This window comes from Camelus dromedarius, chromosome 11 (assembly GCF_036321535.1).
Source record: "Camelus dromedarius isolate mCamDro1 chromosome 11, mCamDro1.pat, whole genome shotgun sequence".
NCBI classification, from domain to species: domain Eukaryota; kingdom Metazoa; phylum Chordata; class Mammalia; order Artiodactyla; family Camelidae; genus Camelus; species Camelus dromedarius.
Window position 1 is genome coordinate 40,137,500 of NC_087446.1, and position 16,198 is coordinate 40,153,697.

A 16,198-nucleotide genomic window follows, 5' to 3' on the forward strand; every position below is an offset into this window, starting at 1 on the left:
ATACAGTAGGCACTCAATACGTGCTTCCAACTTGTTAACAACTACTCTTTGTTCAGGTCTCTGCTAAGACATCCTTTATGGACGATCTACATCAGTGAAGAGCCAGGAACTTCTGGCTCATCTTCTCCTACCATGGAACATGTATCATGTGGCTTTGTAGTTATGTGTGTAACAGTCTGTCTCCTTTGCTTAGACTGTGACCCTATCAAGGACAGGAAGTATGTGAATTCTGTCCATCATTGTATCCTCAGCCCCTAACACAGCACAACACCTGCCTGCTTTGTTCATTGTCTCCTCAGTGACTGACACTTGCTAAGTTTACCTGTTAGTTATTGCCATAAGAATGCTGAGTAACAAACAACCTAAGTGTCTCAACAGTATATTAAATTAGCATTTGCTTTTGTGGGGCAGCTCTAAGCTGCAGGTTTGTACTAGATCTGTTCTATGTTTTTCTCACCCTTCTTAGACCAGCAGGCTAACCAGGGCATGTTTTTCTATGATGATGGTAAAAACACAAAAGAGCAAGTTCTTCTGCACAAGTGCTTCTTAGGCCTTTGGTTCCATCATGTCTCTTAACATACCTTTGGCCAAAGTTCATTAAGTCCAAAGTCAAGGAGCAAGGGAGCAAGTCTAGCCTATGGAGGTAGGGGAGATGAAGGGAACAGTGAATATTTCTGAATAATCGGCCGAGTAAGGTCTCAGGTTCTCGCTAAATGTTCATGGAATGGAAAGGAAGGAATGAAAATAGCTGGATTCCAGGAATTTCCCATCATACAGGTTACAAAAATCCATGGGACTCTACCTCCTGACATAGCTCTATGGAGAAAGCCAGAGCCTTCTCTAACAGATAACAGCCCAACCACCCAGAGTTAAGTTTGCTGGGCAGGTAAATCATGCCCTCAGGAGGTTGCCAGCAGAGACTTCCTGCAGGGCGCCCAGGGGCAGCAGCTGCCTCTGGGAGGGAGAATGGGACAGTGACCACTAGGTTCTCAAGAGGTGTCAGTGGACAGAATCCCTGGCAGGTCTGAGGAAATGATTTTTTGTCTCCTTTGGAAATGTCTGCATAAAGGTGAATGCTAGTGTGTTTGTTAAAATCAGCAGGTCAGGACATAGAGGAGACCTTTTAAAAGAACTGGACATTATTTCTAAGAGGATTCAAAGTCTTGGTTCCTATTTTGGCTTTGTGGTACCAACTCTGATGTGGTTTGAGGCTGGGCAAGGTTTTGTGCCCCCTCCTTTGGTTAGCTGAAATATAACAATATGTTTTCCTCTCATTCTCTCTCCCCTCTGACTGCAGGAGTGCTCTGCTTGCCAGACAGCCTGAACCTTCACAGAGACCCGCAGCGGACCAGCAAGCCAGGAGAGCTGCCCATGTTCAGCCAGTCCGAGCTGAGGACCATCGAGCAATCCTTGTTGGCCACCCGTGTGGGCAGCATCGCAGAACTGAGTAAGTGAACGCTGGTTCTCCTGCCCTTTCTATGCCCAAGTGGCCAGCTGCCTGCAGGACAGTGCTCTGTCACCAGCCAGGTGACTGCTTTTATTGAGCACCTGCTGTGTACACAAATCAGTGCTGATGGCCATGGGGAAAGCGAGGGCTCTGGAGTCAGGCTCTCCTCTGATGTAGGTCAAGTTCCTACCCTTTTCTAAGCCTCAGTTTTCTTTTTCTATAACATAGAGAAAGTCATAATACTTCACTTAGGGTGCAGTGGCTGTAATTCAGCAAGCTAATGCCCATAAAGGGGCCCCCACAGTGCCTGGCACACTGTAAATGCTGTTAACACTGTTGATTTCCACAGTGGGATCCACTGAAAGCATATGTCGAATCACATCTCTCCTTTGTTCAGAATCCTCCACTGACTCCCTAGCTGATCCGCAGGAAAAGCCAAAGTCTTCACAACTGTGTCCAGGCTCCCCTACCTGTGTCCCTCAGACATCTTTTTCCACTCTCTCCCGAAGCCCACTGAACTCCAGTCACACTGGCCCCTGGTGTTCCTTGAACGTAGCAGGCATACCTCAGGGCCTTTGCACTCACTGTTGCCACTTCCTGAACCACTCTCTTCCCCAGCTATCCACATAGCTTGTTCCCTCATTGACTTCAAGTCTCACCCAAATGTTACCTCTTAACGAAGCTTTCTCTGCCCACCCTATTTAAAATTAGAACACCCTGAGGACCCTTCTCCTACTTCACTGCTTTACCTTTCTCCCCAGAAGTTATCCTATGACATACTCTCTAATTTTTAATAACATCTCCACTGAGATATAATTCATATACAGTTCACCTACTTAAAATGTACCATCCAATGGCTTTTAGTATATTGGCCAAATTATGCAACCATAACCACAATCAATTTTAGAACATTTTCATCACCCCAACAAGAAACCTGATAACCATTAGCAATCACTGCCTTCCCCATTCCTTGAAGTCACATTCTATAGTTTACTCATTATTTTAAATAGTCTATTTCTCCCTACTACAGTATATTCTCACAAAGAGTAGATATATTTGTTTTGTTCATTGATGTAAGCCCAACATCAAAAATACTGCCTGGCATGTAGCAGGCCCTCAGGAAATAGGGAGAAAGAGGGAGGGAGAGAGAGAAAGGGGCAGAAAGGTGGAGAGAGGAGAGGAATTGTCAGGAAGGTTGGGTTTTCCCAAGTTTGAGCAATGACTTGTCAGGCAGGCATCTCCCCTAATTCAGGGCTGAGCTCTCTGAGTCTGGCCAACCAGAGGGAAATAAAACTGTATATACTTGTGATCCAACTGATTGTCAAATGACATAGCTGTGTGTTAGTTCTGGGTGGGACTGGTACATTGATGTCAGAAATGCTAGAGAATGTTAAAGTATGAGTTGGTGTGAAATTCCAGAAAATTCTTAACTGTAAATGGATTCAGTTAAGAGCAACTTGTGCCTCTTCCCAAGTATTCCCAGTACACCCAGGACAGGCATCCTCCCTTGAGTATATGGCATGAGCCTCTGAAAAGGGAAGCAGTAGTTGGTTCAAGCCATAGGGGGTCCTTATGGTCACTAGAGTTACTTTCCTGGCACCTGAATTTAGAAATTGTGCTTCCGTTTCCATAAAGCCGCTGAAATCATGAGATGCCTCCAATTACAGAGTTTTCAGCTACTAGTCAGTTGTATGATGGTTCTTACACTTTCAGGTGCTATGGACCCCTCTGGCAATCTGATGAAGCCAGTGGACTCTGCCTCAGAATAATATTTTTATTTTTTTAGTGGAGGTACTTGGGATTGAACCCAGGACTTCGCATATGCTAAGCATGCACTCTGCCACTGAGCTATTCCCATCCCCCAGAATAATATTTTTAAATGCATGAAATTTTATTTTTTCAGTGTAGGAGTTTATAAAGGAAGCTAATTATATTAAAATACAATTATTAAAATATTTTACCTAAATTTGGGTATAGTCATTCTAAGCTTTTTCATCAGAACATTATAAAACAAGATCTAGCAGCAGCTCTGATGACCCACTATTTTGAAGTAGTGATGTGTGTGAATGATATTTTGAGATACCTGCAACAATTGGGATGGGATAAGGAAATGTCTGCATTTTAATAGCTCCCCAGGGATTCAGATGTAGGCGATCCGAGCAGCCCCTGTTGGGAAACATCTTGAAGAAGAAATGCCATATTCTCTGGGACTCCGCAAATTTCTAAGACATGTCCATGACCTTGGAAATGCCGAATCTGCCTACAGTGTTGGTTCACATCTGCGTGGGCACAACCTGGGAAGAGGCCCCCACATGTTCTTCCCTAGGGTCTCAAAAGCTGGTCCTGGGATATTTTAAGGGCCCCTCCTAGCACCTGAGCTGGGGCTCTGCTTCATTCCAGTCCCTCTTGGAGGAAAGGCTTTGCTAAACAAATCTGCACTTCACCTTAGCAGGCAGACTGCAGGACCGGCTTGCTGCGTAAATTGTTTGTAAGGACAATTTGCTATTTAAATTAAACCCTGTCATTGTCGTTGAATGTTGACTTTTGCATATGAATTGTTGGCACACAAATGGGTGCTGCTAATTATGAGTGGGTTCCTTAACATTCATTAAGTCAGCCCCATAGAACGTATGCACGGAAACACGTTGATAAGCCACGTCGGGGACGGAAGGTAATAAAATTGCCTTTGTTTCTGATCTGACTATAATTGAACTTGCTTGCTCTGTGGTCTGAATCAATACAGCCTTTCCTTCTCTGTGTACATAGAGAGCTGTTCTTCATATTCAAAGGTTTCTCTGCGAGTGTGGATTCCAGAAAGCACTATTTTTCCAGCAAAGGGAGATGGAGAGGGTTTGTTCACAGCCATCCCTGTTCTTGAATCAGGCTGTTCAGGCTTGAGGGCAGAACCCCTGACTGTGGCTTTCTTAATAGCCAACAGTAATAATAGCAGCACCGATGTTACTGAGCTAGGGAACTATGAAAAATATCCGTGAGTTATTTCCAATGTAACCATTATTATCCACACTGACATAGGAATGGAAGCAAGAAAAGGATAAACAACTTGTCTAAGATCAAGCACCCTTGTAAGCTGATGGCTTGAAACTGAATCCAGTTCTCAAGGCAGAACTTCCACCCATCACCACTGGACTAGAGTCTGTCCAGGAGATATTTCTATATGTTCCAGGTGGAATGAGAGCGCCCCTCTGTAAGACCAGAGTGTTGGTCAGATCTCTGTTCCTTCCAGGTCTGAGAATCTGCAGTTTGCTCTGTATGATGCATTGTGGATGCTCTCCTCAAAACCACTGGGAATGTGAAAATTCACAAAGGTTACCAAGTACCTACCTCACCAAGTACCTAGGTGGGGGACCATCCTTGCTGGCTGAGACTTCTCCCTGTATACCTCCTGCCTCCGTCCTCAGGGCATCATACTAAAATCCAGAGCTATCTCCATCAGTGATGATGTCCAGAGCACTTTCTTTGTTCAGACCATTATGGCTTGGGGTGAAAGATACATCCACTATTTCCAGACCACCTACTGTGTGCCACATGCTTTAAATACATTCAAGGTATTTTTATTCCCATTTCACAGGTAAGAAAACTAAGACTTGGAAGGATATGTGTTTTACCCAAAGCCACACAGCCAGTAAGTGGCAGTCACAATTCAAACCTAGTTTGTTCCTTTTCTATCCTGCTGTGCTGTGTCTAGTTTAGCTTTGCATTCTAGGCACCTAACAGTCGCCCGTAGCTGGGGAATATCTGTTGAATGTGAAATGAATAAATGAATGACACACAGTGAACTAGTCTGTGAAATAAAAGCCAGAGAAAATGCTACAGGTGAAGGGAACGCTTAATGAAACTCTTGTCAAATATTAAATATTCTATTGAACTGAATTTTGAACTCAGAGAACTAGAACTGAACCTCTGTATGTCTCAATTATTTGAATGTGAAGCTAAATCAGGATAACACAAAGGTCAGTTTGGACTGACACAGGCTGGTGATTCTTGGCCGTGAGCTGTAGGAAATTCACAAGGTGATGAGCTGAACTTCACAGTTGACTTAGAGTCTGGCTGGCAGACTTTTTACCTGAACCAGGCAGGAGTAGGTCTAGGGGAAGCAGAGCCACTCTGTCTCCCACACTGAGGCCACAGGGAAAGCAGGGGCCCTGGCTATTCTCACTTTTGAACCAACTGCATTTGGTTCCATCAATGCCACATTTCTGTCCTCTGAGATCTTGTTGAAGCTCTTCTGCCCAACGCCTCGCCTTGCCCCCAAGTTCCCAATTACAATCAAATTGGACAGTCATTAATTAGAATAATTGCTTTCTGTTGTTTAAAGAGAAAAAAATCAGGGCTTCATCAAAAAATGCCTCTTTGTTTTTTCTTTTCACACTAAACTATGAATTTGTTGTTCCCACTCCATGAGTCAATCAAAACAGGGCCATTAATTTACAACTTGTGCATAAAAAGAGTTTCTGGATTGTCTTTCCACAGTATCACCAGAAAAAAAAAATAACCCTTATTGCTTGGACAAGGGGCTTTCTCGAATGCAAATGGGCTCTTTTCAGAAGGTCCTCCTGCCTCCAGCCCCTATAATGCACCTGTGACCCTTTCACGTGATAAAGTGGCCACTGACCTCTTGGTATTTCTTGAATACTCCACTCCACCACAGGGCTTTTGCACTTGCTGCTCCTTCTGCGTGGAAAGCTTTTCCCTTGATACTGACCAAGCTCCTCCCTCACTTCATTCAGGCCACTGCTCAAATGTCACGTCCTCATAGAGACCCTCCTATGACAGCCCCACTCACCCCTCCCTCCATCACTGCTTTCTTTCCTGCTTTAATTTTCTTCATAGCACTTAGCACCATCTGACATACTATATATTTATTTATTTGTTTATTTTCTGTCCACCCCACCAAGACTGCAAACCCCATAAGAATGAAGACTTATTTTTAAATGTCATTGACTGTATCCCCAGTGCCTAGAACAATGTCTCAATGAACTCGATAAATATTTGATGAATGAATGAATGCACGAATGGTAAGTTTCCTGCTGGACCCAGAGTTCAGTCTTCTGTTGTCTCATCCCTGTTCCTCCAGCTCTCCTCCTTAAAAACAAATCTCATTACTTTGTACTAATGACCTGGATAATACGTGGTCTTTCTTTCTTTCTTTTTCAAGGGGAGGGGATTTTTGGTGAGACAAGTTAAACTGCAGTTTATGGTGCTGGAGAGAGCCTTGGTTTCTTTATCTGTGCTGTGTGACCTATGACAAGTGACTTGATCACTCTGATTCACAGTTTTGGATGAGGGTGATGATACCTCCTTCCCTAGGGTTGTGGGAGGTTTTGAAAACATAGTATATAGTAAGTAAGTATATAGTCTGTGGATGAAATGATGAGCAGGGCAGGAACTGAGAGTGCTGTCATGGCACAGGTTTTGGCAAAAGGATCCCACCATTGGAATGTGTGGCTCTTTGTCCCAGGGGGCGTCACATCTGCATGCAGGAAGATGGCTTAATGAGAACTTCACTGATAGCCTGAGTCTGGAAGGTTAGAGCGTTTTCCAAAGGGTGACACAGGACACAATCGTAGGTGATACACAAAACATTTCTATTTTTAATTGCTGTGAATTTTTATGAGTACTAGAAAAATACTGGTTTTCTTTTTATGGCACTGATATGAAGTTTCCTTTGAAAATGCATTTAGTTGTGTGAAAGAATTTTAAGGGAAAATATTAAGTAAATAAATTGTACTGCAGCATACAGATATGTGAGAATTTACAATGGTGATTCCCAGACAGCTGACATTTGGGGAACCTGGTTGTAAGTGGGCGCTCAAGTAGACTCCTAGAACCAAACTCCAGCCACCAAAGCTCAGTGCATCTAGCGACAAATGGATTTGTTGTTTTGGGTTCATGAAGCTGGCAGGTGAAGCAGCAGATAGCACATATGTAGAGCAGGATTTGAAATGGAGCTGGCGATTGCAGAATCAGTGCGCCAATTCCATCTCCTTTGGCCAGCCCTCATCAGAGACATCCTTTAAGTCTCTGATCAAGATACTGGGCTGATAACGATGATAATGATGGTGATGACGATAGTGATGATGATGATGATGAAAATGAGGATGGTGATAGTGATGACAGAAATGATTGTGATAGTGAAAATGATGATGGTGGTGATAACAATGATGATACAAAGAAGAAATAATGCTGAATGCTTATTAACTTAGGATGTGCCAGACCTATTCCAAGTGCTTTAAGTGATTTATATGATTGCTTCATTTAATACTATGAGGTAGATACAATTATTATCTCCATTTTTTCAAACGAAGAAACCAATGCTAGGTACTTTATATGTGTTATAAATTTAATCCACACAACACATTCACTCAGTCATAATCATCCCCATATACAGAGACCTTAACTCACCCGGGACCAGGCCACTTATCAGTGGCAGGTAGGAGGCTCAGACTCAGTCTGACTCCAGAGAGCTTGTTCCTAACCACTACACTACACTGCTTCTTCAGGAACAGGACAATGAATGAGTCATGGTCTCTGCCTGTGAAGCTCAGTAGCGGAAGCAGACATGTGGGCAATTAGAACGCATCTGAATTAAACAAGTAGCACGTTGGACTTTATTAGCAGGTGTTGTGGGTACACAGGAGAGATTGATTCTGATGGTGAGGGCATCCTGGAGGGCTCCATGGAAGAAGTGGCATTTGATCACAGCTTTGAAGGTCTTTAGTAGCTGGGAGAATGAAGGGAAGGGTGCTCTAAGGTAAGAAAACAACAAGAACAAAAGCATGGAACCTAAAGTACAGAGCAGGCCAAATGATGTTTTGAGAAGATGGTTAGCCCAACCAAGGCCAAAGCCTTCCCAGTGTCTTGGGGAACTGGAAGAGTGGTGCAGGGGGGCCCCAGACTTGGATCCTCTTCTCCTCTCCACTCCCTTTTGATTTTTCTTGTTTTGAGCATTTTTATGAGTACTCTCAAAATGAGTGTACCCCAACCTGACCCTAGATGGAAGGTACAAGAAAATAAACACTACCTCGGTAAGCTTATTATTTTGATAATCCCAAGTAGCACATGCTGTAAGTCAAAATTTGGAAATGACAGAGAAGTTGGAAAAGAATGTCACCCACAATTCCAGGAGGCAGAGAAATCCTTGGTCAACAGTTTGGTGTTTTTTCTCTAATATTTTCTCAGTGCATGTTTTTTCTAATAACATAATCCTGATCACACTGTATGCAATTTTGAATTTCACTTTTTTTCCCCACTTACCATTTTAACATGAGTTTTTTTTAATTTATTGCAGCTCTATGTAAATATCTTAAATAACATTTTTTTAATAATTTTTAAGAATAAGCTTATTCTTTTATCATATACCAGAGTTTATTTAACCATGCTCTGATTTTTAAACACTTGTTTCTTTGTCAAACTTTGGATCCTGTAAATAAGGTTTGGGTGAAAAATCCTTGGGCATGAAGATTTTGCTGCATTTTCATTGTAACATTGGGACAGAGTCCCAGAAGTGGAATTATTGAATTAAGGGTAAGGAGCATTCATTAAACCTTGGCAACATAATCCCGATTGCCTCATCGTGGACTCGGAGCTGGCCACAGCTGCAGTGGGCTATCTCTGAAAGGACTCAGGTCAGTGTAGGGTGAAGAGCACAAGCATTAGAGACAGACAGATCCAGGTTGGAATCTTTTCTCTCTCTTACTAACCTTGTGAACTTGACCCTCAGTTTCCTTATAGTAAAACAGTGTTTCTCAACCTGGGCATTATTGACATTTGGACTAAATTCTTTGTTGTAAGGACAGATCTGTGTTTAGCAACATCTCTTACCTCTACCCATTAGATTAAGTAGCAGCACCCCCACCACTGGAGATGACATCCAGAAATGTCTCCAGATATTGCCAGGTGTCCCCTGGGAGGCAAAATCACCCTGGTTGTGGATCACTGCTGTAAAGTTGAAATAAGATAACACATACCCTAAAGAATCTTGTGAGGATTAGGAACAGTGCATGTGAGGTGCTTTTTCAGTGCCTGGCACAGTGTCGGCGTTTATCAAACAGCAGCTATTACTGTCGTTCACATTAATAGTGACAGTGACGTTTCCCCCTGCGGGATGCCACAGAGAGGAGTCCTGGGAGAACACTCTGAATCAGCTTGGAGGCCACTCTGGGGTCTCTGGGGCTTTGATTCTTTGGCCAGGCACCTAGCAGTGCCTCTGTCTTCTCCTTCCAGTGGTCACAGGGTGGCCCACTATTTAGAAGCAGAATTGCTTCTCAGGTCTTCCTGATGGAAGCCTTTCTCTCTTCACTTCCCCTCTGCTCTCCCATGCTGTTTCTTCCAGGAGGACAGAGAGTGTTGAGATGGGTCAGTTGTCGGGGATCTCTCATCCTTCCAGCTGCACCCCCTGTGCGTGAGGTCAGCCCACCAGCAGTTTCTCAGAACTTGCCCCTCTAAGTGCAAATTCACTGGAAATCCAGCCCCTCTGAAAAGCTCACCGGTGCTATGTGAGAGTCCCAGGCGGCACCTCACATGTTGTCACCCCTTCTTGCTGCCCTGCTGTGGCTCAGCCTGAGGCCTTGGCTGCCCGAGAAACTTCATGAAACCTTAGATCTTGCCTGTGGCTGAGGCGACCCTGACAGCATAGCTGCGGACAGCTATGGAAAGTCTCCTGTCCTTTCCAGGCTGTTGCCATCAGCCCTGCCTCCTGCAGCCTCGGGGGCTCATTCCCACTCTGTGCCCACCAAGGATGCTGTTACCAACAGAGGCCAGTTAAACAAGTGCTGAGCTATTCCGCCAACTCTGGGTGCACCCAAGCCAGCAGTGATCTTTGGAGCTCCTGATGTGTTTGTGCTGCCACCAATGAAGAGAGACTCCCTTCTACCTTCAGGGAGCCAGGGTGGCACGGCCACTAAAAGCGTGTGCTCTACTCCCAAATGGCAGCAGTTTGAAGCCCAGTTCTTGCACCCAGTGGCAGTATGATTTCAGCCAGATCCTCTCCCTGTGCTTCTGTTTCCTCATTTGTAAAATGGAGATGTTATCAAGACAAACCTCACTGGGTGTGTGGCACTCAAGGGGGCATATATATAAAGTTCTTAGAACTGCTCTGAACACAGGAAATGCCAGATGTGTGTTTGCTGTTATCCTCCACAGCATCATTCCATGGCCCCCGAGCTGAGCTGCCCAGGCTCCTACTCCTTTCCATGGTTTTCAGGGAAAAGCTCTTTCAGCTCTGCTGGGGGCTGAGCAGAGGGTCTGATCTGAGAGACTAGGTTTCTCTTGGGTCCAGAACCAGCTTCACAGCCTACAACATTGCTGATTATCCTTGTGCGCCTGCCCAGGATCTCTTTCCTTAGGATGATTTTCCTTCAAGAGTGGTCACTTATGCAGATGGACTTGTCAGCCCCTCTCCCCGCCACCCTACTCTTGCAGGCCCATCAGACTCTGGGAACCCTGAGCTGGAAACTGCTCCATCTGCAGAAGTGGACCCACCTCCCAAGCCCCCACCCACCAAGGCTGCCCCACCCTGGAATCTACAATGGCATATACCTTGGGAGACTTGGGATTTAAGCCTCAGATTCTTCCCCAGGGTTCTTCAAAGACCACACCCAAAGGTAGATTCCAGATCAGTGCCTGTTTGGAGATTCTATGCTGTAATGATGAAGAACACGAGCCCTGGAATCCAGGTTGGAGTCACCTGCCGCTTCCTGAGTGACACCTGGATAAATTTACCCTTCCACCTATTTCCCCATCTCTGAAGTAGGTGCAGTAGTATCTGACCCATGCTGCTCTTCCATAAATTAAACCATAAAATGTATCTCAACAGCCTGAGACTGGCAGGAGCTCAGTATATTGTGATTCCTGCCTCTGTGCCTCCTGCCCTCTATTCTAGGTCAGCGTCCTCATCAGGAACTTCAAAACATTGTCATTGTACTTGATCCCACCCTGGACCTGGTGTTTTCTTCTAGATTCCTTCTCAACTTGTACTGACTCTGCTCTCTTGTTTGGACCAGTGACTGGAGCAGCCCCTTATTAGAGTGGACTGACGAGACTGGCTGGAGGCAGGAACCAGGCTTCCTGTTTTCTCCCTGCCAGGAAGTGAGATCCCTAACAGATGAAAGGGTAGAGAGAAAAGGGAGGAAGAGGCAACTAAGGACCTAAATGCACCCCAAAGGGATGCCTGGAGCGTAGATTCCTTTAAAAGTCAACTCCAGCATGAGGTGGCAAATCAGACTCTGGGCTGGGACACTGGCAGGACTGGCCTTCAATGTCCCAAACCCCCAACTTCTCAGTCCCCCAACCAGAAAGGAGGAAGAGTAGGCAGGACATGAGCCTTAGAGCTGCCGATTTAGTGCCTACAATGTGACAGGTACTTCCTTATTTGCACTTAACCTTCACAGCCACCTGATGGGGAAGTAGCATTTCTTCACCTGAGAGGGTCATTGACCTGCTGGTGATCACACAGATCAGTGGCAGATCTGGGATTTGAATTCCTTCACCTGACTCCTACCTAACTTTAAGCAGTGGTTCTCCACATTTTCCATCTGCAGGTCCCCTTGAGTTTCCTGCCCATCTTCCTCTAAAAGAGAATTTCCTTCTCTAATTCTGTCAGGGATTTCTTGGGTATATTTTCCTGCTGTGGGAAATGGAGAGCAGGAGGGGCAGGCTCTGGGTTAGGCTTGGTCAGAGGTAGAGGGATGTCAGGAAGCATTCCCCTACTGCTGTCTGTTTACCCTCTGCATCTGTTGTCTGGATTTTATACTGGTTAGGTCATTCTGATTAGGTCTTAGGACTCTGACAATGTGGAAGTTTCCTTTCCTCTGACAACCCCTATCAGAAATAGTGACCACCTGGAATCATGTCTTGAGAAGGATTTTAAGGCTCCATCTAATTCAGTGGATAAGAGCTCTGAGATTGATTAAGTATGTCTGCCAAGGACATGGAATGGAAAGAGGAGTATTTGCCATTTCTGCCCTCAGCTGGGAGCTCATCTCTGTAGTCGACTCCCATAAAGTGGGTGAATAGTTCTCTGTCAATCTTCTTTTGAGGAAGTGGCCCCTCTCTCAGACATGAAATGGGGGCCTAGAAGGCAGGCTTTAGACCTTCAGAGGAGAAACTCCTGCCTCTGACTGGGCCTCACTTTCTTGGGTTTGGATTTTAGGTAAAAGTGTCATGTTAAAAGGTAACCAGGCCCTGCAGGCCTGCTTTCGACTGGGGAGTGAGGGATTGGGAATAGGGGAGACAATCTCCCACCCCACCAGGGGCTAGAAAGGGGCCTTTACATTCCAGTAGGAGTTGATGTTTCAGTCATGAGTCTGAAGGCAGAATTCCTTCCTCTTTGAGGTCCTGTCTTTTCTCCTAAGGCCTTCAACTGATTGGAGGAGGCCAACATTATGGAGAGTTATCTGCTTTATTTGCAATCTACTGATTTAAATGTTAATCACATGTAAAAAGATAGCTTCATGGCAACCTCTAGACTAATGATTGACCAGCCAACTGGGCACCACAGCCTCGCCCAGTTGACACAAAGAACTAATCATCACAGATATCTTAGACAAGTGTCTCCTCAAATGTGGGATACCTCCCACTGTGGGTGAGCTGATTTCAAGTGGAAAAGGGCAGTGCATTAAGTAACATTGGTCATGGAGTGATTCGATTAAATTCTGGTTTAATTTTGATGGCTCTAAGAGGAAAGTCTTCATGTGATATGAGCCCCTAACACCTTTCTAACACTTGTTATTTATTACAAAAGAAAGCAGGGCCAGAATTCAGCTATAAACTCATTGCACTGTTTTGTTTTCATCAAATTAACTTTCAAAATGACCTTCTGTTTCTGGCAAGAGATACCAATTTTTCATCAAGTGATGCTGATTTTCCATTTATGGCAGTGATACAATGTTTCCTTTTAGATATATGTATTTTTTTAAAAAAACAAAATTGAGTCCATTTAAAATTAAGTAAATAATGGTGCAGGTGGATACAGCTACACTCATGAAGTTCACTTAACAAGCAACCCAAATTTAGAAAACACCATCTTAGCCAAAAAAAGTCAGGGCTTCAGGCCCAACCAGCCTCCTACATGAAGATCTTCCCTCCACGGCCAACCTGGGTGTGTGCCAGTTTGGTTTGATTAAGACGAAGTCTGGTTTCCTTTGGAGAAAGCATGAGAGAAACTAGAGTGTTCCCAGGGTTTTGAAAAGAGTAAAACAAGCCCCTCAAGGAGTGTGGTTACGTGCATGGATTCTGGAGCCAGACTGCCTTGGGTTCAAATCCTGGCCCTGCCGCCCATAGCTGTGCAACCTTGAGAAGTTATTTAACCTCTTTGGGCCTCTGTTTCCTCCTCTATAAAATGGGTTCATAAAGGTACACTACTTTATAGGGTGTTGTGAGAATTAAATGAATTAAAGTGCTCAGAACTGTGCTGGCAAATTTAGGACTGAGTTGCTATTGTTGGGAAAGACCTACAAAAAGAACATTCTAACCCAGTGCCCTAAATGCTGTAACAAGGAAAAGACAGTGTGATAACAGACAGGGGAATAAGGGAGATTCCAGAATGGTTTCCTGGTGAAGTTAATATATGAGCTGATACCTGGATGATCAGTAGGAGTTAGCCTGGAGAAGAGGAGAGAGAGAATGTTCTGGATAAAGGAATAGCATAGGCACAATAGACACTATAGACCATTCCTGTGACTACTATTGGCCACAGCAGAGGATGTGACAAAGGGGATGTCCTGAGGTGAGGGAGGCTGGAAACAGACATGGACAAAGGGCTTTGGGTGCCTTGTAGAAACATTGGGTTCCAGAAGGGCGGGACTGGGATTATCTTAGCAGCACTCTGTGCTTGAAGCAGCTCCCCAAACCTGCTAAGCCCTCGACAGTCGTGTGGTGGATGAACAAGTGCTTTCCCCTCTGCTTGATGTGTGGCCTGGAGGACCCCTGGGACCACTCCCATTGAACGAGGGAATGCCAGGATCAGAATCTCTGCAGAGATCTTCAGGCACATTCTCTGCAAAGTCTTGGCTGCCTGCAGAATCTGAAATCTTACTTCTGTCCACAGGTGACCTGGTGTCCCGAGCTATGCATCACCTGCAGCCCCTCAACGCCAAGCACCACGGAAACGGCACCCCCCTGCACCACAAGCAGGGTGCGCTCTACTGGGAGCCTGAGGCCCTGTACACCCTTTGCTATTTCATGCACTGCCCGCAGATGGAGTGGGAGAATCCCAATGTGGAGCCCTCCAAAGTCAACCTCCAGGTGGAAAGGTAAGACTTGTGTTGGCCTTGGATATCCAAAGAGAAGTGCTCCCCTCTGGCCAACACCACCTTGTGGTGGGTGGGTACTGCCTCTAGGGAGGTGCAGCGGTTGGGGAGGGATGCTGGGGGTCAGAACTGCCCTGTTTCCAAAAACTCGCAGGAGGGGTCCAAATGGGACTCTTGTGGCTGAGTAGATATCTGACACCTGGGTGGGATCTTTGAAATGGCTTTGCATAGGCCTGGTCCAGTTTGGGATAAAAGTGACCTGGGTCAGAAGAGTGGGTCTGCAAATTCAGGAGGGATAAGGGCCTCTGTCGTGCTGGGGCGGGATGGAATGCTTCTTTGTGGAGGCAGTTTGGGGGGATGCCAGCTCCTTGGATGGGAAATGTCTTATATTCATTTCATCCTGGCTACCCTGGTGACTCCAGGGGGAAACCGTAACACCTGCTCAGCCAGAAGTGGGCCTCTCAGGTGGGTGGGAGCATAGCTGTTCTGTGAAGCAGAATCCTCACGACAGAGAAGGAAGGGAGGGCTTCTGGGGAGGGGAAGGTCCCTCTACCTGGCTTCTGCTGCTTCTGAGCGCCATCTCTCCACTTCCCAGTGCCTCAGCCTCGCCATCTGTCAACCAGTAGCTGAATTAAGCAGTTCCAAGTTTCCCTTCTACCTGGAAAACCCCAGGATTCTCTGTGGTTAGTTTCACCCTCTCAGAGGCAGGGTGTCCAAACCACCATCAGGAGAGAAGGCTGCCTGGAGGTGTCCCCTCTTCCTCTGGGAACAGGTCCACAGAGCTCATCTCCCCTCAGCATCTTACAAACCAGCCCCCCCCCCCCAGCTTCTTGTATCCACAGGCTTGTTCACTCTAACTACTGCAGTAGTAACCTTGTTTATCAAGGGTGATTAAAAGAGCAGGCTCTGTGATCTAGACTTCTGGGTTCAAATCCAGGCTCTTCCAATTCAAAAACAGGATGTCTTGGAAAAGTGCTTTGACCTCCCTGTGCCTCAGTTTTTTCATCTACAAAATAGGGCTACTAAGAATAAATCCTTCATAGGGCTGTTTAAAAATTGAATGCAATAAATGTCCCCTTTTATTATTGTTGGTGTAGATATTTTCTAAACACAGCTGAACAACTCCCAATTTGGGCTCAATGCAGTTTTCTTTTCTCTGTTAAATGGTTCCAAGTGGTTTTGAAATTCTCATTGGATGTTCTGTTTCTGCCAGGATGAATTGGGCTTAATTTGGCTCCTAAATGGTGTCTCTTGACTTTCAGTTAAGAGGATGGAGTTTAGGCAAGACAGAAGTTGCCTCTTTTTTTTTTTTAAAGAATCCCAAGTTAGCATCAATATTTCACTGCAGTCTGGGATTAACTACTTAATCAGGGGAGGGGATTACTTACGTCTTCCGCTATCCAAATCAAATCAGTGGGTACACTGTGCATATTTACATGTGCCAAACATGCTCAAAGTGGAGCGGTGGCAACATTCCCATGGT

General features: G+C 45.3%; 1 protein-coding gene across 2 annotated transcripts in view; it reads left to right on the plus strand.

The window, feature by feature from the left end:
- ABTB3 (ankyrin repeat and BTB domain containing 3) overlaps nt 1-16,198 on the plus strand; it is a 292,822-nt gene that overhangs the window by 174,325 nt on the left and 102,299 nt on the right. For both annotated transcript variants that reach the window (XM_031462829.2, XM_031462828.2), the window contains exons 2-3: nt 1,298-1,447; nt 14,514-14,718. In XM_031462829.2, coding sequence (XP_031318689.1) covers nt 1,298-1,447; nt 14,514-14,718 — 355 coding nt within the window. The remainder of the gene's footprint in view (nt 1-1,297; nt 1,448-14,513; nt 14,719-16,198) is intronic.